The following is a 27285-nucleotide window of genomic DNA, read 5'->3' on the forward strand; positions in this document are numbered from 1 at the left end:
CAATAATAGTGCGACTTCATTTTCCGTGAGTGCGTGTGTCTGAGTGAGATTTAACACTTTTGTTGGAAAAGTCTTGTGACGAATTACGTTTTGGGCGATTCATCGTTTATTTTGCATCCAAAAATATAATAAGTCGATGGTGGCAGTGTCGGGAAAGTGTGCGTGGGGGTGAGGAAAACGTTTGTGTCAGTGCTAGTGACATCACAATCGGCGTTTATAAAACGCCGTACGATCGCCGTCTTGCATGCACACGACCTTCAGCGGAGTCCGAGCCTGACCGAGCGCGAGAAAAATAACAAGTAAGCTGATTTTGATTTAAATCAAGTTGTTTTTGTTTTTTTTAAATAAGATGTCAACCAAAAGTAAAATTGGGAGCTATTTGCTGTGTGTTTGTAATATTGCGTTAAACCTGTTTGGTTATCTTTTCTGTGAAATTTGGTAAAAATAATTATTTTTACCCAACATTTCAAAAATATCGGTAAGAATCAATACTGAACTCCTCATTCATAGAGTACGATAATCAATACTACCGTACGTAGTAAGTCGTCGCAGGAATAAGTTTGGAGGGAACATTTTAACGTACAATTGTAACACCTTTTTAAATGATCACCTTATATCATCTCATTAGCTGCACCGCTTATCCTCAGTAGGGTCGCGGGGGTGCTGGAGCCCATCCCAGCAATCATCGGGCAGTGGGCAGGGGACACCCTGAACAGGTTGCCAGCCAATCGCAGGGCAACAAGAGAGGACAATACAAAAAAAAAACCCTCACAATACCTGTTTGTTTGTACATGATTCAATTGTTTGTTTGTTTGTAAATGATTCAAATTGAATCTTTTCTTCCGGCGCCGTCACGAATGGCAGCCACTCCAGCAGCTCCCGTGTTATTTTCGATTGTTCTCGATTGTTCTCAGCTCAGGGATGCTGCTGGAAATGTGAATTTCCCTTCGGGGATGAACAAAGTATCTATCTATCTATCTATCTATCTATCTATCAAATTCCTAATCTGTTCTAAAGTTCCTCCCCTTAATAGTCCTAGGTCACAAAAACGGAGCGGTGTGCAAATCAAAGAACAGCAAACATGATTGGCCGATAGTGACAATTATACAAACAATGCATAATAGTCAAATAATGGAAAACTCTGGCTTCTTATTCAATCTCCTTTGCAAGTATCCACTCATTCAATATATTTTCATTTAAATGTAGAAAAAAAATGACTAAATGTACAACACATTTTGAGTACCGATACCGCATACTGATTACATTAGTACAGAATTTCTCAACCTTTTTTTTTAAATCAAGCACACTTTTTTTAATGAAATCTCGAGGCACACTGTCAAAAATGTTGAAAGAATCCATTTTCAACGCCATTTTTTTTCAAGCTTTAATTATCATGTTGCCTAAATGGATAGAATAACCTTTTTTTCTGATCACTGTGGCTTTTTGATGAATTCTCTTGCTGTGATATGGGATTTGACTACATGCTTATCTGTTTTTTTAAGTTGAACTATATTTTTGTCTTGTTTTCTTAAAAAAATAAAAATGATTATTAAAATACACAAAGAATATCTGCTAGTGGAACAAACTTTTTTTTTACTCTAATAAAATATAAAAATTATAGATACAATAACAAAAAACTTCAATGAACCAAATACGTTATTTAATATATTTCCTTGCACTACCTCATGAGCAGAGAGTGAGAGTGACTGAGACTCTCTCTCTCTCTCTCTCTCTCTCTCTCTCTCTCTCTCTCTATATATATATATATAGATATAGATATATAAAATAATAGCAATCCATTGGCACCAACTGATATGGATATTACTATATTTTAGCCCCTCTTTTATCTTTCTAAGGCAATAACAATACCTAAAATTAGCAAAATGATGAACAGTCTTACTTACTCCAACTTGTTTTTAAGTCAAATCATCATTTAAATGATCAAAATTGATTTGCAAGATATTATTTGATTTACTTTATAATTTCATTATGTTTATTTTATTTTTATTAGGTTGCCCTGAGCAGCAAAATGGTTGACCATGATGTCACTTAATCTCGTGTTAGGTCCAATAAATGCGAATTTGTCAACCTCCATGTATTTTATTTAATATGTGTATCAGTTCATGCATTTTTGCTCATTGTTCAGATTAAAATCATTTTTAATGAAGTTGTGTTTTTCCAGTTTTTATAAATAAATTGGGTTACTGTAATAATGAAGCAACTTTTGAAGAATAACTTGAAGCGACATTGTGCATTTTAGCGCTTTCCAGTGGTAAAAAAACATTTTGTTAAATAAACAATATTAATTTGAACAATATGCAAAACTAAACGAACCACCATCTAAGCATGCATTTCTCGAAGAACTTAAAGATAAACATTTTTTTAGAGTTTTGTGCAATTTTATAAGCATGATTTAATTTTTTTGACAAAATGGATATTTTGTTTTCTACAATTTATTTTTTTCTTCAACTTTTTTTTGTAAGTTTGTCATAAATTAATCAGCTTTTTTCTCCCCAAAAATATTGATGGGTGAAATAAAATTGTTGAGTTGGATTAACGACTTTTGCAAGATTAAGATTTTGTCGAAAAATCTTGATTTTTGGGTTACAATTATAATATTTTTCAATAAGTATTGAGTACATTGTACTATAATCAGAAAGGCTAACAATTTTAAGTATAAATAAGATTTTTACTGCGGTTAATTCTTTAAAATTAACATCGAGCTTTTAGGACAATGACGTTTTTTACAACCTTAAAAGGGACAATGTGCATTCTTTAGCACCTTTAATGGTACAAAAAAACAATATTGATTGAAATATTAAGGAAAAATACAATTTTTAAAATACTCATAAATCAAGAAAGTTTAGTTTTATACAACATGAGGCGCGCTAAGAGGGAGCTGACACGATTGTCTGCCATTTTACTGCTACGGGTACCCCAAAAACCTCAAGGTTGAGCATAGAAATAAGAAGAAAAATGGTATGGTTTGGACACTTGGACTCTCCGTAGTTTGTTGTTTTCCTTCATTTTTAGCACCCTCTAAGACAAAAACTTTTCTCGGGACACCGAGTCCTCGTAGCTTGTGATCTTCATTATGCTTTGTAGCACTTGATTTCGGTTGCATTATACCTCACAGCGACATCTAGTGGCCAAAAATAAGACATTGTAATTTTGAGACTAAAATGTTTCTCTGGGGACTAAGTCTCCAAAGTTTGTCACCTTCTTTGTGCTTTGTAGCACTCGTTTTGGATTGCGCTACCCAATACAGAGACATCTGATGGTCAAATATTACACGGTGTCTCTTCAAGACCAAAAGGTTTCTGGGGGGATTAAGCCTCTGCAGTTTGTAATCTTCCTCACGCGTTGTACCACTCGTTTTCAGTTGAACCACACGATACAGCAATACCTAGCGGTCAAATAATACAAAGTGTCCCTTTAAGACCAAAAAGTAGTTTGTTATCTTCCTTGTGCTTTGTAACATTCATTCTTGGTTGCACTACAAAACCAGCACCATCTAGTGGTAAAATATTACACGGTGTGCCTTTAAAACCAAAAGATTTCTCGGGACACTTGAGCAATGTTCCCAGTAATTTTCCACGGGTCTGAGCGTTCACACAAAGTTGGTGAGCAACGCTTGAAACAACAGTGAGCAACGGTAATCCCAAGTGTGGCAACCAAGTCATTATCAAACATGTCCAAAACTTGACATCAACTTACATATAGCAGAGTTTCCGGCAATGCAAAATTATTTTTCACTTTTGAATGAATTGACTAATGTATTATTGCAAAGATTGTACGGCCTACAGACGTCATTTGTTTTTACAACAATTCTTTCACAAGATTTCCATTTATTTTTTTCCTGGTATCTTTTGTGGCATAAAACTAACATTTTTGGGGGCTTATTTAGTCGGTTGCACGATGCACAACTGTATTTAATCACATTTTTTAGTGGAAGTACAATGTTGGCAACAAGATTGACTTGGTTTAATCGGAAATTATTTGAATGCAACACAAACTTTTTCTTTTTTTTCAATTCCTTTAAAAAAATCTCATTGTGTTTATTTTAGCCTAGCTGTTACTTTTTTCTTTTTGTTCTCTATTTACTTTTTTTCATTTGTTTCTTTTTTTTTCTGGCTTTTTTCAGAATTTTTCCTTCTTTTTTCTCTTCCTTCTCTTCTTTTTCTCTTTACTTTTTTGTTCTATTCCCCTTCCTCCAAGTCGTTTTGTGCATAATTTTACATAATATTTGGTCGTGGAGGGATGAAAAAAGCAAAAACAACCTGAAGAGCCATTTAGGACCCGAAAGAGCCGATTCCTTTTAGTGAGCCGAGCCGAAGAAGCCTTTTCTGGAAAACTCTACTGGCTTTACTCAACTTGGTTCTACTTCGACCTGGACTTCAAAATACCGCATCTAGAACACAACGTCAGAGGAACCCTTGTATTTTTACCTTCATGCACTGTAACTTTGACTTAATTCGCTTCTTAATTAGCAATATCAAGCCCTGATTTTTGTGAGCTGGCTAGATTTTCTTGTGCGCGGAAAAGCTCACGCAGCTTAGAGGGATCAGTGCACATGAGTCTTTGTAAATGTAATCTTTGTTGAACTTTGTTGCAGCCATTTTCGGTTGCACTACACAATGCAGCGACATCTAGTGGTCAAATATTACACAGTGTCCCTTTAAGACCAAAAAGTTTCTCGGTAGACTACCTCTAATTGTTTTTTGTTCTTACAGACATGAAGCGTTGGTCGTTCCTCCTCTCGTCGCTCTTGCTAGCAATCCTCCTTCCATTAGCTCCAGCCGCCTCCTCCCGCCCGAAGACACCTCAGGCGGCCAGGACGCTCCTCAGGGCGGCTACCCGCGGGGACGTCGCCGCCGCCCGGCTGCTGGGCTTCGGCGTCCCGGGGCTCTTCCTCAGGAACGCGGGAGAAGAGAATATTGAAAAGGACATTGAAAATGACGAGGAAGAGGATGAAACGGAAGGTTTTGACGGACCTGTTCATTTGAAAACGCGTCGAGATTTTGCGCCGCTCTCAATTGAATTAACCTTTCACCTGTTGAGGAACATGATTCACAATGCCCGCACCGGGGAACAGCGCATGCGCGCACAGGTGAACCGGAAATTACTGGACGAGATCGGAAAGTGAGCAGCCAATCAGGGGAGATTTTAGATTTTGGCTTACTTTTTTTTAATTAAACCTAAAAGTACAGTGTGTAATATTTACTGCCTCCTAGTGGTACAAAAAAACGTCATTAAGTCAAGTCATGTTTATTTGTATAGCCTTTAATCACAAGGAGTGTCAAAGAGCTGCACAGACCACAGATTATTGCAAACCACAGACTATTATTACACTATCCCCTGATCTAAAACCTATGGAATGGAAAATTCTATACTGACAATAAGGTTTTTTCCCAAAACCGTGCAGCCCTATTAGAGGCTGTAATTTCTTTAGAAGGAGAAGCAAAATAGTGATGGCATTTCTCTATGTCTGCTGTATGAATTATTTGACTGAAAATGTCAAGTCATGTTTATTTGTATATCTCTTAATCACTAAGAGTCCCAAGACCACAGATTATAGCAAACCACAGACTATTATTACACCATCCCCTGATCTAAAACCTACATGAAGGCAAGGAAAAACTCAAAAACCTCAGTCAATTCAAGGCAAGTTATGTTTTTTGTGACGCCCTTAATCACAAGGAGCATCAAAGAGCTGCACAGACCACAGATTATTGCAAACCACAGACTATTATGACACCATCCCCTGATCTAAGACCTACATGAGGGCAAGGAAAAACTCAAAAACCTCAACATAAGGAAAATGAAGAAACCTTGAGAAGGGGACCTCACATGAGGTCATCCCCCCTTCCAGGATGTTGTATATATAAATAATACGCGGAGATTGTCAACATGAAATATAGGTAATTCATAAGATAAAGAATAGAAGTGTGCTTTAAGCCTAGATTCAAACAGTTCCCCTGAGGTTGCAGATCGAATCTTAGGAGGCAGAGCATTCCACAGCACCGGGGCCCGAATGGAGAACGCTCTCGAACCTGCGGATTTCTTCTTGGCTCTTGGGATCACTAGTAGATCAGCATTTTTAGAGCGAAGGCTCCAGACCAGAAAATCATGGGAAATTAAATCTTTATTGGCATTTATTTTAATAATAATCTGACACCTCTGTTGTGCAGTATATTTTTATTAATATTAATTCTGTACACACACAAAGATATACAAATTGACACACATCAAAAAAATGTGACAAGTCGCTTTACTACAAAAACCACTACGGTCCTCTGCAGTAAAAGAAGGGAACTCTTGTAGCAAATGTAGGGACTTCACGAGTGACTTCCTGGACCACAACATTCAGGAGGAGTGAAGAAAGCTCATGGAGATCTTGAGGCTTTGGGGAAAGCAAAGAAATTGAGTATTTTCGAATGATGTTTATGTTGACTTTAAAGAAATGAAAATAAAGGTTGTCTATTTAAATCTGTACAAGTCTCACCCATTCTTTTTTTGGGTGGATTTTTCACGGTTTTTAATCATTAGGTGATCAAACCCTCCCCCAATTCCAACCCCTAATGCCGAGCACCAAGCGGGAAGGCAATGGTCACCAATGTTGTAAGCAGTGTTCCCTCTAGTTTTTCACGGGTCTGAGCGTTCACACAAAGTCAGTGAGCAACACTTGAAACAACAATGAGCAACAGCAATCCCAAGTGTGGCAACTAAGTCATTATCGATGATGTCCAAAACTTGACATCAAGTTACATTTTGCCGAGTTTCCGGCAATGTGAAATAATTTTTCACTTTTGAATGAATTTACTAATGTATTATTGCAAAGGTTGTATGGCCTACAAACGTCGTTTGTTCTTACAATTCTTTCATAAGATATCCATTTCTTTTTATTTCCTGATATATTTTGTCACATAATATTAACATTTTTGGGGGCTTATTTAGTCGGTTGTAAGATACACAACTGTACTTAATCACAATTTTTTTAGTGGAAGTACAATGTTGGCAACAAGATTGACTTGGTATAATTGGAAATTATTTGAATGCAACACAAATTTATTCTTCTTTTTCCCTGTCTTTTTTTTCAATTTTTTTTAATTCCTTTAAAAAAAATCTCATTGTGTTTATTTTTTCCTTGCTGTTCCTTTTTTTCTTTTTGTTCACTATTTACTTTTTATCCTATGTTTCTTTCTTTTTTTCTGGCTTTTTTTTTCGTTTTTCTCTTCCTTTTGTTTATTTTTTTCTCAGCTTTTCACTACTTTTTCATTTTGGTATTTTTTTTTGTTCTATTGCCCCCCTCCCTTCCTTTAAGTCATTTTTTGCACAATTTTACATAGTATTTGGTCGTGTATGGATTAAAGAAGCAAAAACAACCCGAAGAGCCGTTTGGAACCCGAAAAAGACAGTTCTTTTTACTGAGCCGAGCCGAAGAAGCCGGTTCTCGAAAAACTCTACTGACTTTACTCAACTTCGTTCTACTTCGAAATTGACTTAAAAATACCGCATTTAGAACACAGCGTCAGGGGAACCTATTTTTCCCTTCATGCACTGTAACTTTGACTTAATTCGCTTCTTAATTAGTAATTTCGAGCCCTGATTTTTGTGAGCTGGCTAGATTTTCTTGTGCACGGAAAAGCTCTGGGCAGTGCGCAATTGCGCGCACACACGCGGCTTAGAGGGAACATTGCGCTGGATAGATTTTCTTTAGCGCTGATAATGTGCGAGCAGTGCGCAGCTTAGAGAGAACAGTGGTTGTAAGTCTTTGGTACGACTCGGCCGAGGCTCGAACCTGTGACCTCCCAGCCCTGGGGTGGACGCCCAACCCTAGGACCACTGAGCTGGTCTTACCCATTCTTTCCTGTGGATGGAGAACATCAGTCCACTCCGGAGTCCTCCTCAAGGTCTTCTTCACCTGACAACACAAACACATACTCAGGTTATGGATCACCCAACCCCAAATGGACTTCTAACTTGAAGTATACGAACTGGGTCGGAAATGAATATCGTTTAACATTTCTGCGATGTCGTCCAGGTCAATGACAAAATGGCTCATGTTGTCGAAGGAGAACTGCGGTCGCAGGATATCGGCGTCACGGGCGCACTCCGACATCCTGACGAAGAACATACATTTAGAGTTGCGCGCCAAACACACTTATACACAAAGGAACTGGTTCCCAGGACTCTCAGTAACAAGTAACGCAGTGGTTGGCAACCACCAGTCCGCGGACTGGTATCGGGGCCGCACAGAAGGAAGAATAAGTTCCATTATTTTTTATCAATTGTTGTTTTACTGACACTGATGGGTTTCAGGGGCTTTGTGTCATGATTACTGATGTGACTCAGTTGTGCCCGCTCTTTTGGCGCCATTTGCCGCAGGTTCTGATTGGCTCCCGATCAGTGTTTGAACCCAGTCCTGTCAATCCCCTGTTGTCAGTCCGTCTGCGAACCTCAGTGAATACTAGGCAAGCCTTTGTCGACCCTGACACTCACCTGTCCCGTTTTGGCTCCCGTCTGTCTCCGGCTACGGCCTGTTTTGCTCCTGACCACGTCGGCTTCCGAACTCTTTTTGTCCCCCGACCAAGTCTACTCTCCCATTCTGGCTTACGTCTCGCTTCCGACCCGACCACGCCTTGCCGACCCTTTTTTTTTCGGTTCCTGACACCGCCATCGCTCGCTACGGAAGATCGACTCTCGCGTTCGGAGCACAATCCGAGTACGAGAGCGACTTGCTTCCCGCGTCCAGCGAACACCGGATTGTGGGCACAGCCCTTTCTCTTTCCTCCAATAAAACTGTTTCCGTTCTGGCCCTGACACTTTGAGGCGGTAGGTTTGAATTAAAATCGGTGTCATTTGAAGTTGCCTGCCGGGCGCTGCGACTGTCAGGTTGGAAACAAAGACTCCCTCCTACCGACGATGCAGTGAAGTATTAATCAAATCGAACGTTCGCCATTATAGCCAATCAGCACGGAGAATGGTCAACTATGTCGTGCCCCTATGGAAAACGTTTTAGCGACAGAGTTGTGTCATGTCCTGCACGGTTGTCATGGCGCCCAGCTGACCCCGCCCCTTGACACCGGCTGACCTCCATTTTCCTGCGCCTTTTGGAACTGCCCTTTGCCAGATCATTGTTTACCCTTGTTGAAAAGCTGTTCATGCCTGTTTGATACCTGTTTATTTTGGTTTTGCTTGTTGGACTTTGTTGCACTTCGGTATAACATTCTGAGAGATTCCTGAAAGTTCTGTTTAATCCCGTTAAATGCCTAGTCTGTAGTTTTGCCTGCATTTGAGCCTGCTTTGTTTTGTTTTTGCTCCGTTTGTGTGTTGGACAACTTTTCTTTCTCAAATAATGTGACAGATTGTCTACGCAAACGAGTTCCAACTTCCTGCTTCCCGACTCGTTTCGTGACAAGTTGGATGATGCATGGATCCCTAAATCAAGACACAGACACAAAACGGATATGGAGTGTCTCAAAGGAAGTGTCTCAAGGTTGCGCAAGTAAAGAAATATGAAGGTTTTATTGCCTCCACAGGTTTGTGTGCATGATTTTTTTTATTTCTTTTACCATGGTTAGTTTCTGAGTGTATATACGGTAATTTGTTACTAGATAGTCACACAATCACAAGGAGTCTTAAAGGGATGCACAGACCACAGACTATGGAAAACTACAGACTGTTACCACATCATCACCTGATCTAAAACCTACATGAGGGCAAGGAAATACCCAAAAACCTCAGCATGAGGAAAATGAAAAAACCTTTAGAAGGGACCGCACATGAGGAAAAATGACTACAAAATGACTAATAAACTGTATTACCTACTGAGCCGCAGAAACCACAAAAGATAAAATATAATTATAGTGTCAATTTAAGCAATATGATTATTTCAGCTCAAAACAACACCTTGAAACTAATGCCCGGGGTTAATTTACTTTCAGAGGTACATGCTACTTTTTGAAGTGAGTAATCTGAGGGTAACTGAATTACATGGTTGGGTAGGGTTACTTTAACTGGATTACTTTCAATTACTTTTGGATTACTCCAATACCAAATATGCTAATAAAAGACAAAAGAAACTAAATATGAATGAAATGATGACTCACAACACGTGGTAAGCTTTCTCTCCTGGCTTTGATCTATTTGATCTCCGGCAGATCAAATGCGACAGAAACAAAATGAAAATAAATCCCAACAGCTTGCCAACATAATTTTTGCCGTTCCATTTATTCCGTTACTCCCCAAGCCTGCACAACATTTAGTCATTTTATTCATATTTAGTTCCTTTTGTCTTTTATTAGCATATTTGGTATTGGAGTAATCCAAAAGTAATTGAAAGTAATCAAGTTAAAGTAACCCTACCCAACCCTGCTGAATTAGTTTACAAATAAAGTAACTAGTAACTGTAACTTATTACTTTTCTTCTGTTGCTCACTGCTCTTACATGCACGCATGATACTGCACACCCGAGGCGTTACACACATCACGGCTACACAATACACAACTCACTTGTCCAGTATGACATTGACATTCTGTGAGAAAGAGAAATAAAAGTATCGTGAGGACAAAATAATTAGGTTGCACTCTTAAAACAATTGGGTCAAAAAATAACTCAGTTTCAAATAACTGATTGGATTCATTTTACAAAGCCAGCTTAGTTTTCTAGAACAACCAGAAATTGGTTGTTTTGCAAAATAAAAGAGCAGGAAAAATAAAATTTGTCAAAAGTTGCGAAACAAAGAAACAATTATAATGTTCTATACAAAAGACTCCACTCTCTTAGTTTGTTTAACCTACTGCAAAAATGTTTTTTTGTTTTGTTTAAAACAACAGAAAATCCCCAAATTGATTCATTTTGTTTTAAATCCCAATTAAAAATTGGATAATATTCTACACTGACTCACCCCATACATTCCAACCCCGAGCTTATGTTTCAAGCCCCCAATAATAGATTTTTTTTTTTTATCTAATGTCGTGTCCAGCATGGTCGCCGTGGCGACCGGCTGGCCCCGCCCCCTGGGCACCGGCTGTAGTAGATCAGCTAATTTGCGTGTGTGCTACTTAAGGGTGGGTTGTGGGTTTTGCGGGTGCTGGTTCATTTGCATTTTCGGTTCTGTTTTGCTCTGTCCTGTTTTGTTTGATTCGGAGGAAACCTGTGTTTTCACGTTTTGAGTAAAAGCCTGTTTTTGTTCTGTTTTGTCCCGGAGTTTTGGACGACTTTTATTTTGCTAAATAAAAGTTCTGATCGTCAACGCAAATGAGTTCTCCCTTCCTGCCTCCTGCCTCCGTTCTGGTCCGGTCCCCGTGACATCTAAAAAACAAATGCTTGTTTTTTTCACCGCCCAAAATAAAGTGCTTATCCTAAAAAAAAAATGTGGGTCTCACCAATCAAGACAAAAACATGGTCATTTTATTTTAAATTTTAAAAAAAAAGTTTTTAATATTTTTTATGACCACCTAAACACGTATAGATTTTACTCCCAACCCCCCAAAAAATCTGCCATTTTGTGTGTAATATTTAGTGCCACTTAGTGGAACAACAAAAAAAACATTGATTTGAATAATAGGCAAAGAAACATGAACTATTATACTATAACTATACCATAATTTTGGATCAAATTCCTCCTGTCTATTTTGACCCAATTTGGATTATTTTGTCTTGACCCAAGTGCTTTTAGAATGTGGACAAAAACAACATAGGACCTATGTATCAGGACACCGATTAGGTACAAAGACAGATGTGCTAAGAACAACCACAATTAGATAGCACAACAAAACATGAATATAAATGCAAAAAATTTCAAAGTACATAGGACCTTCTACATACAAGATTCATTTGTTCTTGGATTGAGCTTGTATCTAGAATTTCTCTTATATCGAACCGATTTTCCCCATAAGAAATAACTGAAAATAGATTAATCCATTCTCGGCCTCCCAAACTCAACAAAATTAACCCTAAAATAGCTGTAATAGTTTTTCGGATCACTAGAAATACATGTATGTAGTAATTGAAGATAAAAATACAGTGATAAGATGAATAAGATAATAAAATGACTTGGGACAAGCAGATGCTGGCAGTGAGAATTCTCGAGCAGGCTCCTAGTAGTAGCGTCTAGTTAGGCGTCACCCCAAAATATACGCAGAGACAGAAATATGGCAGAAAGGGAACGTCCTTTATTCAGCAACATTCAAGCCATTTTCAAAATTCGTCCGATAGACCCTGGCATTTATACTGTGTTCAACAAGATCACGTGATGTTATTCTCAGAATTTAAAGTCTTTTTTCCTGGAATCGAAAGTGTTTTTTTCTGGCCTCGGCTCGCTTAGTCAACAACTTGTGATTTCTTTATATGTTATCTCATAACATCCTGCCAGATGTCTGTTGTCAGCTCGAAAGCTGCTGACTTACAGTTAATCCATAACAGCTCTTGTAACTTTGTTTTTATTTGTCATATGTATTTTTGCTAAAAAGACATATCCTATGTCGAATTTCTTATATCTCCAGAAACTTGTATGTAGAGAGGCCTCTGTATTCAATGTAATTGCAGGCATCATGCTTGGAAAAGTATTGGGGCGCCTTGAAGAGAAATTGGTGAAGACCAATGTATAGAGACATCACAAGGCCCCTGCGACTGGCTGGCAACCAGTTGAGGGTATCAGTAGAGTAGGCTTAAACATTTTTGCTCAAGGTGTGTATTTCTAATCAGTTTGATGTTCCTTTTGGCCGTCTTCTAGTCTTCCTGTCTTTGTTTAAAGGTGTTAGTACTTTTCCAGGGGGTTGGTCTTTTGTCTTTTGTCTCAACATACCAGTACTTTTCCTTGTATTGTGATCTCAATAAAACACAGAGGCAGACGGGGGGGGGGCTTATGAGCGAGAGTGAGTGAGAGAGTGCGGACGAGCGAGTTGCTTGTCTTCTCTGCTGCTCTTCCTGGCTGCAGTTGGTTAAAAAACTTAACAAGTCTCTTGCCTGGTGTATTTTCTACAGTTTGCCAAATTTATAGCTCTCCCACATGTCAATGGTCTACTTTTTAGACCCCACAATTTCCCCTGCGCACTACCTGAAAACAGCTGGGATGGGCTCCAGCACCCCCGCGACCCTACTGAGGATAAGCGGTGCAGATAATGGATGGACAAGGACAAATGGCAATGGGAGATCGGTCTTACAGCTTGGAATGAGACTCAGCTAGATGGATGATGGGATGGACGGATGGACAAGCGGGAAGGAAATCGGAAGACTGGCCTGGACGAAGACCGCTGCATGGGTGTGGTCGGCGGCGCGCACGGCCATCTCCACCAGTTGTCTCCTGTCCTCCAGCCTCTGTCCGTGCTTGCCGATGAGCTGCCGCAAGCGCAGCAACTCATCGTCTTGCTCCTGGGTAATGGAACCCACCAGCTCTTGTTTACGCTCGTCCAAAATGGCTGTCAGAGCATCAAATTGGGCAGTGATTTCTTCCTTGCAGTGGCGGGCGTTCTCCTAAAAAAGGCAGACCAGTTAAGGTCAAAATGACTTAAGTTATACTGCAGTGAAGCGCTTTCACTGATGGGTCTGGATTCGATTTTGTGAGGTCAGAAAATGAACTAACAATGTCAAAACATGTGACTTGAATACTGTGTTTTGATTCAATTACAGTGGAACCTCGGTTCTCGACCATAATCCGTTCCAGAACCATGTTCGAAAACCGATTTGTTCGATCACCGAAATAATTTTTCCCATTAAAAATAATGTAAATCGTTTCAATCTGTTCCAACACCCTGAGTGTTTACCTTGAATGTTTAACGTAAACATCAAGCTAACCCAGGCTAATCGTACGTCCGCGTTATCGTAAAAGATAACGCTAACATGAACGTGTAAAAATAAAAAAATCAGGTAGTTTACAAGTCATTTAGCACCCGGGTCTCCACAACAAGTGGTGAACGGTTCATTGGAAAGGGGGCTCCGTTCCAACACCCTGAAAGTTGGGCTCCATTCCAACACCCACAAAAAGCTAACACAGGCTAATCGTACGTTCGCGTTATCGTAATCTTCCGTACGAAAGATTACGCTAACATGAACGTGTAAATTTTTAAAAAAGGATAGAAAAAAGAATTATGGATAGGATTTCTTACCTTTGTGGTGGTCAGCAGAAGGCGCAGGTGGACCGCCATTGCTTGCGTATAGCACTCACTCCCTTAGCCACATCACTAGATTTCACAGCCTCCTTATTCTTTAGTATCGTACTGATGGTAGATTTAGCCATGCTGTATTCCCTAGCAAGATCAGACACTCGCACACCTCCTTCATAATTTGCTATTATTTCTTTCTTAAATGCAATAGTTGTACGCGCTACTTTTCTTTTTTCACCTGTAGCAACTTTGTTGCTTGCACTGACTTTCTTCTGAGGCATAATAAGGGGCTAAAACACCCGTACGCCGCTCAGCATCGCACCCTAGCGTACGCACTCACGCATTACCGGCGTTCGAACTCCGATTTTTTGACCGAACAGCGAAGCAAGAATTTCTCGAAATTTTGGGTCGAACTCCGATTTGTTCGAACCGAGAGGCGTTCGAAAACCGGGGTTCCACTGTACATTGATTTAATTATCTGGCTGATATTGGGTGAATGTGGTTTTGTGGGGCGTTATCTTGCACATGCACATCAAACAACTCCTCTACAAGGGGCCGGCTGTCAGAACCAGAACAGAAACAGGACCCAATCATGTGACGTTCTCACACAAGCCTTTTATTTTACGGGAAGAAGCCGGTCTGCATGGAAGGACAGGAAGCCAGAGGCTGACGAGACCGACTCCAACTGCCCGAGTTGACATCCGACAGATGGGGTCGATACCGGACAAGGAGGGACAGACAGGATGGACAACAAATCATGATATCGATAACTAACAGGAGAAACTAGACGGAAACAAAAACTGGAGAAAATAATAAACAGGACCAAACTAGACAGAAACAAAACTGGAACCCGAAATTAAACGGGACAAAAATAAACGTGAACAATACCGGATGGAAGATATCAACAGGAAAACAGGACCAAGTCAGAACCCATGTCTTGGGTCGCAGAAGTTCGTGTGACGGGCTGACCAACGAAGCAGGAGAGCGCTGAGCTTTATCTAGACAGAAAGTCAATCTCTCAACAAGCCAAAGCTGGTGCCATACAGGCGGGCCCAATTGGGCACCATGGCAACTGTGACACCGGCCAGACCGGAGCCGGGAGACACGGTGCCCGAGAAACTGCAATTCAGTTTGAAAGAGGCCAGCAAGATAACAAAAAGCAAATTAATCGCCCAATAATGCTACAGCAGTATCTTTAGATAACGGAAATCTTTAGAGCTTTTGAGAGTAAAAGCCTAAAACAAATGCTTGGGCCTGTATAATGGTTTGTTATTTCAATTCAATGTCTCATCATCTCATCTCATCAGCTGTACCGCTGATCCTTAGGGTCGCGGGTGGGCTGGAGCCCATCCCAGCCATCTCCGGGCAGTGGGCAGGGGACACCCTGAACTGGTTGCCAGCCAACCGCAGGGCACACAGACAACTCGCTCATTCACACCTAGGGACAATTTGGACCGGCCAATCTACCTGAAATGCATGTCTTTGGAATGTGGGAGGAAACCGCAGTGCCCGGAGGAAACCCACGCAAGCGGGGAGAACATTGTAAAGCGCTTTGGGAAGTCATTGACTTGAAAAGCGCAATATAAATGCAGATCATTTCATTTCATTTCATTTTAACTGATTCCCAGGGATAAATATTTGATTTCCTCTAAACATCAAAGACAGTTAAGCCTGCAGTTTACCATGAATGTGTGCTACCTGGATGGCTTTGCATATTCCCTCCATGTGCGTGATAGCAGCCTGAATGTTGTCATTGCTGGCTACCAGACCGGCAATGCTGTCGCTCAATTCCGTCTGAAAATTTGAAAAACAAAACACATTTCATTTAAAACCCCAGAGGGAATCTTTTCACGTCTTCATCTCCATTTTAGATTTTGTGAATCAGAAAGTGAGACGGCAGGCAAAATGTCAACGCGGCCATCTGCGCACGGGCACTTTTGTGTCTTTGTGTGACTCAACTGCTTGAAATGACTTCATCAACACTGACCTTCACACTTTAGTTTTGGACGCACTCGTCATCCTTTTTTTCTACCCAGAAACTTTATTTTTTCATGCTGTGAGTGGAATGGAGAGTGGCGTACATCAGGGTTGAATCCCAGAACCACTGTTTTTTGATTCATAGTCTTTCATGCCCTTAGTGATAATAATATTCTAGTTTTAATATTGGACACCTGCAAAGGGGATTGCATAGGGTACCAACAGGGTTGGGTAGGGTTACTTTAACTTGATTACTTTCAATTACTTTTGGATTACTCCAATACCAAATATGCTAATAAAAGACAAAAGAAACTAAATATGAATCAAATGATGACTCACAACGCGTAGTAAGCTTTCTCTCCTTTCTGAAAACTGAGAAAACAAGCGCTATTGAGTACTGTGTCCGTTTCTGGCCTGTGACTGGTACACCCTTGATCTCCTTGCAAGCGTAATATCTATTGATGTCTTCTCCCCTTATTTTGAGTTTCTTTTTAACTATAAATGTTGTAATGGAAATTGTAGTTTGAATGTGCCTTTGTATGATGTTATCCTCAAAAGTACATTAACAAAGTGAAAGATTATATCCAGGTGCTGTTTGTATTCTTGCAACAAACGTATCCTCTTGGGGCCCGCTAACTATTAATCAAGATGGCCTTTGCTTTGGTGATGGGAAGTGCGGGGAATAGCTCTCCTCCCTACATTTCTTTCTTCTTACAGTAACACATTGTACCTTTTGTGTTACAAAGTTTCACTTTCCTTACTGCACCTTTATTATGCTCACTAGCCATCTAGCGACCAGCATTATTCACTTCATTTAAACATGTGTTTTCTGTCTGAACCAATCAGTATTAATTCATGTATTCATGTGATCTCGCTTGAGCCAATCAGATGAGTTGTTTTATGTCTGTGTTCCCATGTCAATGAGTCTCTAGCCATCGGGGAGTGAGATAACTTCCTGAGTCGATGTTGAAAGCAGATCTTGGAAGCACGTGCCTCCAATAGAAGAGCTATCAAAAACCAAATTTCTGACTCGGATTGTGTTCTTTTCCTCTTCCTAATACAATCTAAAGTTTTGACCTTGACTAATGTATCGATTAGCTTCCTACAAAGCCATCTTGTGTCCCATTGCATCCAATCAAATTCAATAGCGTCCTACTGTAAATGTTTGTTACCTTGAGTCTCATGTAGACGCTGCTGAGTGGCGCTACATCACACTCTTTGTGGCAGCCAAACACTTTGCACATGGAGCAGGTCGGCACCTGGCAGGACAAACAGTAGATGTTGATCTTCTCGTCCGCGTGCTCCTCACACATCAACGACTCCGGCTTAACACTGGACATCCTGTCCGGACAGGAAGACACAAGTGGGTTTAAAGTCTCATCGCATCTCATTATCTATACCGCTTATCCTCAGTAGGGTCGCGGGGGTGCTGGAGCCCATCCCAGCAATCATCAGGCAGTGGGCAGGGGAGCTCCTGAACTGGTTGCCAGCCCATCGCAGGGCACACGGGGACAGACAACTCACTCGCTCATTTTTCGGAATGTGGGAGGAAACCGGAGTGCCTGGAGGAAACCCACGCAAGCACGGGGAGAACATACAAACTCCGCACAGGAAGTCTGGAGCTGGATTTGAACCCACGCAGGAGGTTCCCAAGACATGAACTGTGCACATGCGCTAACCACTGCGCCGCCGTGCTGCCTGAGTTTAAAGTGACTTTGAGAAAATGATAATAATAATCATTATTATTTAGAAATTCCAGTATTCAGTATTCTTCGTTGTGTGACCTTGGAAAAATATAATGATAATGAGGATAGTGCTAGTAATAGTAGTAGTGGAATTTTTTTTTTTTTTTGTTATTGTTCGTGGTGGTGGTGGTCGCAATGGTGGCTTTGATGTTCTTTTGTTGTTTTTGTTGTTGTTTTGTTAGTCCTATTGTTGTTTTCTATTTTCCTTGTTTTTATTGTTTGTGTTCTTTTGTTGTTTTTGTTAAGGTTGTTGTTGTGGTTTCCTTGTTGTCATTGTTCTATGTTGTTGTGGTTTTAGTTGTTGTTGTTTGTTGTGATCAATGTTCCCTGTAATTTTCCACGGGTCTGAGCGTTCACACAAAGTCGGTGAGCAATGCTTGAAACAACAGTGAGCCACCATAATCCCAAGTGTGGCAACTGAGTCATTATCAAACATATCCAAAACTTGACATCAAGTTACATTTTGCTGAGTTTCCGGCAATGCAAAATTATTTTTCTCTTTTGAATGAATTGACTCATGCATTATTGCAAAGGTTTACAACAATTCTTTCACAAGATATCCATTTCTTTTTATTTCCGGATATATTTTGTCACATAATACTAACATTTTTGGAGGCTTATTTAGTCGGTTGTAAGATACAGAACTGTATTTAATCACATTTTTTAGTGGAAGTACAATGTTGGCAACAAGATTCACTTCATATAATTGGAAATTATGTAAATGCATCACAAACTTTTTCTTCTTTTTTCCGTGTTTTTTTCTACTTCTTTTTAAATTCCTTTAAAAAAAATCTCATTGTGTTTATTTTTTCCGAGCTGTTACTTTTTTCTTTTTGTTCTCTATTTACTTTTTTCCTACATTTCTTTCTTTTCTTTTTTGGGGGCTTTTTTCTACATTTTTCCTTTTTTTTCTCTTTCTTTTGTTTCTTTTTTTCTCAGCTTTTCACTACTTTTTCATTTTGGTATTTTTTTGTTCTATTCCCCCCTTCCTTTAAGTCATTTTGTGCATACTTTTACATAATATTTGGTCATGTTGGGATGAAAGAAGCAAAAACAACCTGAAGAGCCGTTCAGAACCCAAAAGAGCCGGTTCATTTTAGTGAGCCGAGCCGAAGAAGCCGGTTCTCGACAAACTCTACTAACTTTACTCAACTTCGTTCTACTTCGACTCGACTTCAAAATACCGCATTTAGGACACAAAGTCAGGGGAACCCTTGTATTTTATTTTTGAGCCCTTATTTTTGTGTGCTGGATAGATTTTTTTGTGCGCTGAGAATGTGCGAGCAGTGCGCAATTGCGCACGCGCGCAGCTTAGAGGGAACACTGGTTGTGATGGTTTCGTTTTTTGTTGGTATAGTTGTTTTTGGTGATGTTTTAGTTGTATTGTTGTCGTCGGTTTTGTGTAGTTTTTGTAGTTGTTGCTGTCGTGGCGGCTGGGTCGTGCGCAGCCCCACGGTGAGTAGGTCCAGGGTTCAATTCCAGTTGCTACAGCCTCCTTGTGCGGAATTTGCATGTTCATTTTACAAATTACAATACAGTTTGTGCAAGATTTTTCTCTACCTTTATTTATTTTATTATTTTTTGTAATGCAATATTAAACAGCTTCACCAAACAAAATAAGGCATTTTATCAAATTCCATGTACTACCTCATGATATAATAAAATAAATATAATTGTACTCTGCTGCCACCTACTGATATGGATGCATATTACACTTGACTTATCAATAAAAAGCAAAGACATTAAAAAAATCATGTTTTTTGTCAGGACCAGAACTGAAACAGGACCCAATTGCATTTCTCACAAGTTTTACTGAAGGAAAGAGGAAGGGCTACACCCACGATCCGGTGTTCGCTGGACGCGGGAAGCAAGTCGCTCTCGTACTCGATTGTGATCCAAACACGAAAGTGGATCTTCCGTAGCGAGCGATGGCGCGTCAGGGACGGAAAAACGGGTCGGTAGCTGGGACTGGGAGAGTAAGAGTAGACATAGCCCGGGACAAAAAGAGGTCGTAAACCGGGACAGGAGAGCAGACGTGGTCAGGATCAAAACGGGAGCAAAAACGGCACGGGTGGGAGTCAGGGTCGAAAAAGGCTTGCCTATTATACACTGAGGTTCTCAGACTGACTGACAACAAGGACCTGACAGGACAGGGTTCAAATACTGACAGGGAGCCAATCAGAACCCGCGGCGGTTGGCACCAAATGCGCGGGCACAGGTGAGTCACATTAGAAATCATGACATTTTTTGCTGTATGAAAAGGTTAAGATGACTAAGGACATTTGATTAAATGTGAAATATGTAGCATCACCAATGAAATTGACCATCTATTTATGAGATGTCGTGATCCATCTGCAAACATCGTCAGTGTGATCATGACACACAAACACACACATCATTATCACAATGTGACTACCAAACATGAAGAATACAACGCTGTCAAGGACCGTACCGGGAAGGCAGGAAGGGTGAACTCAATTGCGTAACGATCAGTTACTTTTATTTAGAAAATAAAAGTTGTCCAACACGCAGGGACAAAAACAAAACAAAAACAGACTTACAGGCAATCAGAAATTCAGACTGGGTAATACTCACAAACAGGCTTAAAGTTACTAACTCAGACAAACGGGCATGACAGGTCTTCCTCGAACCAAGCAGAACAGAACAGAGCAAAGCAAAACAGGGCAATGCGGAACAGAATAATGCAATGATCCAGCAAACGGCAGTCCCCAAAACCCGCCCTTAAGAAGCACACACGCAATTTAGACAATCTTTTACAGCCGGTGCCAAGGGGCGGGGCCAGCTGGTTGTCATGGCGACCATGCTGGACATGACAAACGCATCCTGAAGGTATTCACAGTGCTTCACTTTTTCTACATTTTGTTATGTTTCATAATTCCTCCAATTGGATTCAATTCATTTTTTCTCCAAAATTCTACATATTTCAACCAATAATCTCAATGTAAATAAATGTTTTTGTGTGTTTTGTCAAGTCAAGTCAAGTCATTTTTATTTGTATAGCCCTTAATCACAAAGAGTCTCAAAGGGCTGCACAGGTTATTGCACGGACTATTATTTCAGACTATTATTACACCGTCGACTGATCTGGAACCAACATGAGGGCAAGGAAAAACTCAAAAACCTCAACATGAGGAAAATGAAGAAACCTTGAGAAGGGACCGCACATGTGGTTTTGTAAATTCATTAAAATTACAAAAAACTAAAAAAAACGTCCCTTGCAATGAAGATCGAAATGGAGCTCAGGTGCATTCTGTTTCCACAAGTCATCCTTGTTTCTAAAGCTTAAATTTCAGTTCACCTACGGTAAATTCAGTCGATTAGACATAATTTAGAAGGACAGACGCTTGGCTATATAAGGTCCAAGAGTTGACAAAACATATCAGAGGAGATAACAAACAGGAAGTCAAATGAATTGTCTCTAGACCACGAGACGGGATTGTGAAAAAAATCTGAGGAAAGGTAAAAAAAATATCCTGCTTAGGAGATCCCAATAGGTCAGTGGCCTCCATCTTTCATAAATAGAAGAAGTTTCGAACCATCAGGCATCTTCCTAGACCTGGCGTTCCATCTAAACTGGGCCATTAGGGGAGAAAGGTCTAAGTCAGGCAGGTAACTAAGAACCATCTTGGATTCTACCAAAAGGGACGCGGAGGACTCTTAATGAGGAATAAAATTCTTAGGTTGGATGAGACAAATAGTCTGCTCTCCCGTCCCGACTCACGAACCGTTTTTGATCCTGACCACGTCTGCTCTCCCGTCCCGGCTAACGACTCGTTTCCTACCCCGACCACGTCTTGCTCTCCCAGTCCCGGCTACCGACCAGTTTTCCGGCTCTGACACCGCCATCGCGGATCATAAGCCGAGTATGAGAGCGAACACCGGATCATGGGCGCAGCCCTTCCTCGTTCATTCAATAAAACTTGCGGTAATCGTTACGCAAGTGGGTCCTGTTTCCGTTCTGCTCCTGACAAACACAGCATTTGAATACCATCAAAAATCATTATTATTGTAATCTTTGGTTTTTATATAATTATTATTATTATTATTTTCCACGATATTTTTGTTTTGTAGACATTTAAATAATTTTATAACATTATTTTATAATAGTTTTTACTTTAAAGTGACAAAAAATGAGAAAAAAAACATGATTTGGAGGCATCATTAGAAATATCATCCAAATGGGAAGAAAAATGGTGAGTGGGGTCATAATATTTTACACAAATTGTAAAGACTTTGGGCAGCACGCCGGGGCAGTGGTTAGCGCGTGTGTGGCACAGTTCTGAGGTTATGGGCTCAAATCCAGCTACAGGACTTCCTTTGCGGAGTTTGTATGTTCTCCCCGTGCTTGCGTGGGTTTTCATCCCACATTCCAAAAACATGCATTTCAGGTGAATTGGCCGGTCCAAATTGTCCCTAGGTGTGAATGAGTGAGCCAATTATCTGTCCCTGTGTCCCCTGCCCACTGCCTGAGGATAGCTGGGATGGGCTCCAGCACCCCCGCGACCCTACTGGGGATAAGCGGTGCAGATAATGGAGGGATGTATGTAAAGACTTTGATCATAATATTGAAAATAAAATAAAAGACTGATGTACTGGAGTCGTTGTATTAGTCATTGCAGTTATCGAACATTTAGGTATGTTTACTTATTTGTTTGTTCGTTGTTGTAGTTAAACCTGACTCCGGCTGATTTTAGCTTATCTAAAAATGTATTTTTAGAAACTGACCTGGAGTCCTCTTGTCTGCGGTACGCGTCGATGATGTTCTCCACCAGCAGGTTCCTCTGAAGACCGTAGACTCCGTGGCGGTCCAAAACCACTTCGTGGCGGCAAGACGGACAACGGAAGCGGCTTCCCACGTTGGTCGAGCTTCGGGGGTTGGATGACTGTAAGATAGGAGTTGTAGTACTTTAGTAAAATATAAATTATTTTACTTTAATTAGTGAGAATGCGTGACGCGGTGTAAACAATGTGAAGAAGCTGTGTTCCGTACCTGTCAACCCCAGCCAATTGTTACCCTTGTTTATGATCACAATTTCCCTTATTTAGCAATAATTCTATTTATCTACCTTGGTCATATTATTCAAGAGGGGTGACCGACAGCAAGACAAACACATACAATAACAAAGAAAATAAAAGGGAAAAAAATAGAAAAGAAACCACACAAACATTTTTGGACCATGGCCAATCCAATTGCCCAAACACCCAAACAAGTTAGGCACCTCGGCACCCAAGTTGGTCATGCTTTCGTTCCTCCAGATGAAATGGGACACCAGAAAGCGGCCATGTCACTCGGGTCAGGGTGACACGACACACTCTTTTGTTCAACAGCAGGGCCCGACAGCTTTCACTGGTTTACCCCTGCCGCATCATACGGGCGCCCAGCCCATCCTTAAGAACGCGTCCACAATCCCACTATCCTTTCACAACACCTCTCTACTCCTTTCTATCACCAACAAGAGCTCTAGCTTCCATTATATTTTGACCTCTTTCCTGCAGTGCACTCATAACACCATCCATCCACGTCAATGGCGGCCTTCCTCTTGGTCTCCTTCCGTTGACTTCTGCTCTGTAGATCCTCTTCAACTTTCGCTCCTCATCCATCCTCTCCATGTGTCCAAACCAACCGAGTACTCTCTTATCCAAACACTTGCTCAGTTCCACTACTACTCCAGTTCTGTCTCTCACAATTTCATTTCTCAATCTATCCAATCTTGTCACTCCTAACATAGTCCTCAAACACTTCATCTCAAAAACATTCAATTTTCTTCTTAAATCTGCATTCAGGCTCCAAGTCTCTGGACCCTACAACACAGTCGGCACAATCACACTCTCATACAGTCCCCTCTTAACATCCATACTCATACTCTTGTTGTTCATCACTCTCCTCAGAGCACCCAAAACCTTGCTTCCTTGATTCACTCTGTGCAATACCTCGCACTCGATTCCACCGACTGCAGCCACATCACAACCCAAGTACCTAAAGCTTTCAACTTCTTCCAGCACCTGTCCATGCAACCTTATTTATTATTTAGCAATAATAAACCTTACAAACACAACGCGGCACCTATAGAATCGAAACAAGACAGACCATGCAGAAAAAAAACAAAACTAAGTCGTGTAAACAATCACGGTTCACGGATCCCTAAACTGCCTGGGTCGTCGGGGCACCAATGAGGACGCAACTCTAGACAGCCGCCTCCACTGTTGATGGTGCCTGGCCTGTTTTAGGGTCGTGGCAAAGTTGGCACTAGTCCATTCCTTGATGTTGTCGGCGCAATTATTTTTCAGTCTTCCTCTCCTCTTGCCCACTTGGACTGTGTCCTGGAGAATGATCATGGCCAGTCATTATAATCTTTTGATGTGACCATACCACTGAAGTTTTCATTTGTACACAATTGACAACAGTTCTTCATAGGGTCCAGTGTTTGTCACGACCCAGAACGGAATCTCGGACCCAAGTGCGTTCGTTTTAAATGAATCTTCATTGGATTGAGCTGACAGAGCTTGCTTTGGAAGCCGATGGTTGTCGGTCGCTAGCAGCGTTGGACGGAACGGCAGTTCCATGACAGGTAGGCAGAATCAATACGTCTTAGCGGGCAGGTCAATGGCCAGGGCAGGAGAGTAGATTGTAAACGTGGGGCAGAAACAGGTCGGAACCAAAGGCAGGCAGGAATCAAACAGGAGAGGTCTTTGGTACTGGAATCTGGCAAAACATACGGAGACACCAAAGTACGGTCTGACACTTCTCCTTCGGCGCTGACAGCTTAAGAGGAGAGTGCCAGCCAATCAGAGAGAGCGCTCCTGCGCGCCAAACGATTGCCGCAGGTGTCTTCATTTTGGCAATCATGACAGTGTTGCGCACCGTTTCATTTGTCACATGGCTACGTAGCTGATGCCTAAAAGTTTCCTAAAGCATCGCATCTCAATGTCCTGAATTTTATTTTCCAGTTTTGCTGTTTGAGTCCATGTCTCACAGTAATAGAGGAAGAACCAGCACTTGCACGAGTCTGATCTTTGATTTCACTGCTATGTTCCTGGCCCTCCAAATGGGTTTAAGTCTGGCAAGTCTGGCTGCGGGCAGCACGGCGGAACAGTGGTTAGCGCGTGTGCGGCACAGTTCTGAGGTCATGAGATCAAACCTCCTGTGTGGAGTTTACATGTTCTCCCCGTGCTGGTGTGGGTTTCCTCCGGGCACTCCGGTTTCCCCCCACATTCCAAAAACATGCATGTCAGGTTAATTGGCCAGTCCAAATTGTCCCTAGCTGTGAATAAGCGAGCGAATTGTCTGTCCCTGTGCGCCCTGCGACTGGCTGGCAACCAGTTCAGGGTGTCCCCTGCCCACTGCCTGAAGATAGCTGGGATGGGCTCCCGCACCCCCGCGACCCTACTGAGGATAAGCGGTGTAGATAATGGATGGATAGATGGATCTGTTCTGTCTATATTTTAGAACAATCACAGTACTGTACTTTCAGTGTTTCTTTGACATTGCATACAATACAATTGATGCATCAGAGAGAAAATAACTATAGCCCTTTATCTCTGTGACGGATGTACTTGTGAAAAGAGCCATGTCTGGCTCACGAGCAATATGTTCCGACCCTTCATTTAAGCAATGACCGGGTGGAAACATATGATGGCCTGTAGAGGGCTGGGCTCTACCAGGCTGTCCTTGCCCAAGACATACCACAGACAATGGTGCTCCTACGACCCTAGTGGTTAACCATCATGAATGCAGCACTTTGTGAAACCTTAATATGGGAATACACAAATCTCCCATCCATGGAATAATGTAAAAGGAGTTAGACTCAGGCCACTTTCATAGTAGTCACAATGAGTTATGTTAGTCAAGTCAAAGCAATTTGGTCACAGGCCTGGAAGACATCGTTGGCGCACTTCCTGCAGAGGTTGTGCTGGCAGGGCAGGATAACAACAGGCTTGGAGAACATCTCCATGCAGACTGGACACAGCAGCTGCTTCTGGACGTTCTCCATGTTTGATCCCCCGCCGCCTGTCGAGCTGCGACCCGCCACACTGCCCGCCGGCTTAAGTGTAAAGTTTCTCAAACTTTGATAGAATCAAAAACACAAAAAAGGAGAAGGACTCCGATTTTTTGAGAAAACTTCTGGGGGAATCCAAAGGAACTCTGCCGTTGATGAATTGCTTCCAGTTCTTCGAAGACCTCTGAGAGCTGTGAACTCTTTATCTGGCTGACCAACTGACTGACTACGTCTATTTTTAGCTGCTGTGTTTGTTGTGGATTGAATTTCGGGCAAAAGTCCAGGCGTGGAGTATATGTCAAGCTGGCGGGGCAGAGCATGCTTGAAGGTTTTGTGAAAACTTATTGCGTCACGGAATCGGTCTCTATCAATTTGAAGAACATTTTTGATACACTTCATAACCCTTACTGCAGTCATGTCCAACATACTGCCTGCAGGCGGAATCCGGCCTGTTGGATGTTTTATCCGGCCCGCCATAAATTTCTTAGTATGTCAAAAAAAGAAGCGAGTATCTTGCTTAATTCTATCAAACGTCATCATTTTTTAGATACTTACAAACCAAATGCCCTCTCTGTCAGCTAGAGGGTAGAGCTGAGTTTATATAGTGTGGTGAGTTGGTTCAGGTGTCAAACTGCATGCACTCAATTGTTGAATTAAAACACTTAACACATTCAATGCAAATTATGACATTTTCCCCCCATTTTTTTGTTAATAAATGTGTTGTGCTTGGAAAAGATACCTTGTCATCCGTGATTACAATATGTAGGGTAGATTACTAATGTAGGCTGAATGATGAAGCATGATACTAAAAACCAAACCTACAAATTTAGAGTTCACATCCTTTTACTGACCCGGCTCCAGATCCAAACTGAGTTTGACCCTGCCTTACTCGATAACCTCTAATGCAAAAACAAATTTTCATGCGCTTTAATAGAGATGGACAAACACCGATACCAGGTATCAGTATCAATGTTGATATTAGCATTTTTAAGGTATCTGTAGTCCCAATACTAAGTGATACCAGTGCCGAATTAAACAATTTGTCGTGATTGCTGATTTGGAGCACCTGCGGCGGCCGGTTTGGCACCAACAGCCCGGACAGCTGATTGGTGGACACTCCCTTTTTAAACCCCCGGCTTCCTCTCAGTGACTGTCAGATCGTTGCGAACTGTTGCATTCCGCTCAGTGAGCATTCCCGTCTGACTCCGTTTGTGCTAAGCCTTTTTCCTGCCTGATCTTCGTTATTGACCTGTTTCTGGACCTGATTACACCCGTTCTGCCTGCCTCCTGTTACCTGACCCGTTTTGCCCCGTTACCTGCCTGCCTCCTGCCTACGACCCAGCTTACGAACACGACCTTGCCTTTGATCTCCAGCCCCGGCCAACGACTCACTATTCCCGCCTGTCTCCGTCCGACACGGAAGTGTCACTCCCGCC

The 27285-nt window shown here is 41.4% G+C and overlaps 2 protein-coding genes and 1 long non-coding RNA gene across 4 annotated transcripts in view; 1 reads left to right on the forward strand and 2 right to left on the reverse strand.

The window, feature by feature from the left end:
* Positions 1-5111, reverse strand: part of LOC148346248 (uncharacterized) — a 31379-nt gene extending 26268 nt beyond the window's left edge. Inside the window, exons 1-2 of one of the 2 annotated variants that reach the window (XR_015848360.1) lie at positions 4995-5111; positions 4732-4908 (exon numbers count right to left, since the gene is read on the reverse strand). This is a non-coding gene — a long non-coding RNA (uncharacterized LOC148346248). Of the gene's footprint in view, positions 1-4731; positions 4913-4994 lie in introns of both variants that reach the window. The other variant, XR_015848359.1, reaches the window with a different exon arrangement.
* Positions 252-6398, forward strand: ucn1 (urocortin 1). Its single transcript, XM_088325717.1, has 2 exons — positions 252-299; positions 4734-6398. Exon 2 carries the CDS (start codon positions 4736-4738, stop codon positions 5144-5146), a length of 411 nt encoding a protein of 136 aa, XP_088181843.1. The 5' UTR covers positions 252-299; positions 4734-4735; the 3' UTR covers positions 5147-6398.
* trim54 (tripartite motif containing 54) lies at positions 6215-25858 on the reverse strand. Its single transcript, XM_088325718.1, has 9 exons — positions 25724-25858; positions 22578-22735; positions 17259-17427; positions 15808-15903; positions 13247-13480; positions 10516-10538; positions 7999-8123; positions 7861-7924; positions 6215-6403 (listed from the first exon to the last, which is right to left on the reverse strand). Exons 1-8 carry the CDS (start codon positions 25841-25843, stop codon positions 7887-7889), a joined length of 963 nt encoding a protein of 320 aa, XP_088181844.1. The 5' UTR covers positions 25844-25858; the 3' UTR covers positions 6215-6403; positions 7861-7886.
* Positions 25859-27285: the final 1427 nt, after the last annotated feature.

The sequence above is a fragment of the Urocampus carinirostris genome, chromosome 20, assembly GCF_059441175.1.
Source record: "Urocampus carinirostris isolate Australia breed hairy pipefish chromosome 20, RoL_Ucar_1.0, whole genome shotgun sequence".
Taxonomy (NCBI): domain Eukaryota; kingdom Metazoa; phylum Chordata; class Actinopteri; order Syngnathiformes; family Syngnathidae; genus Urocampus; species Urocampus carinirostris.

Coding starts and splice junctions, on each gene's coding strand:
- ucn1 (XM_088325717.1), top strand. CDS start 4,736: ATGAAGCGTTGGTCGTTCCTCCTCTCGTCGCTCTTGCTAGCAATCCTC.
- trim54 (XM_088325718.1), bottom strand. CDS start 25,843: ATGGAGAACGTCCAGAAGCAGCTGCTGTGTCCAGTCTGCATGGAGATG. Junction 15,904..17,258: donor GCGTCTACATGAGACTCAAG/GTAACAAACATT, acceptor TCAAATTTTCAG/ACGGAATTGAGCGACAGCAT. Junction 7,925..7,998: donor CGATATTCATTTCCGACCCA/GTTCGTATACTT, acceptor TTGTGTTGTCAG/GTGAAGAAGACCTTGAGGAG.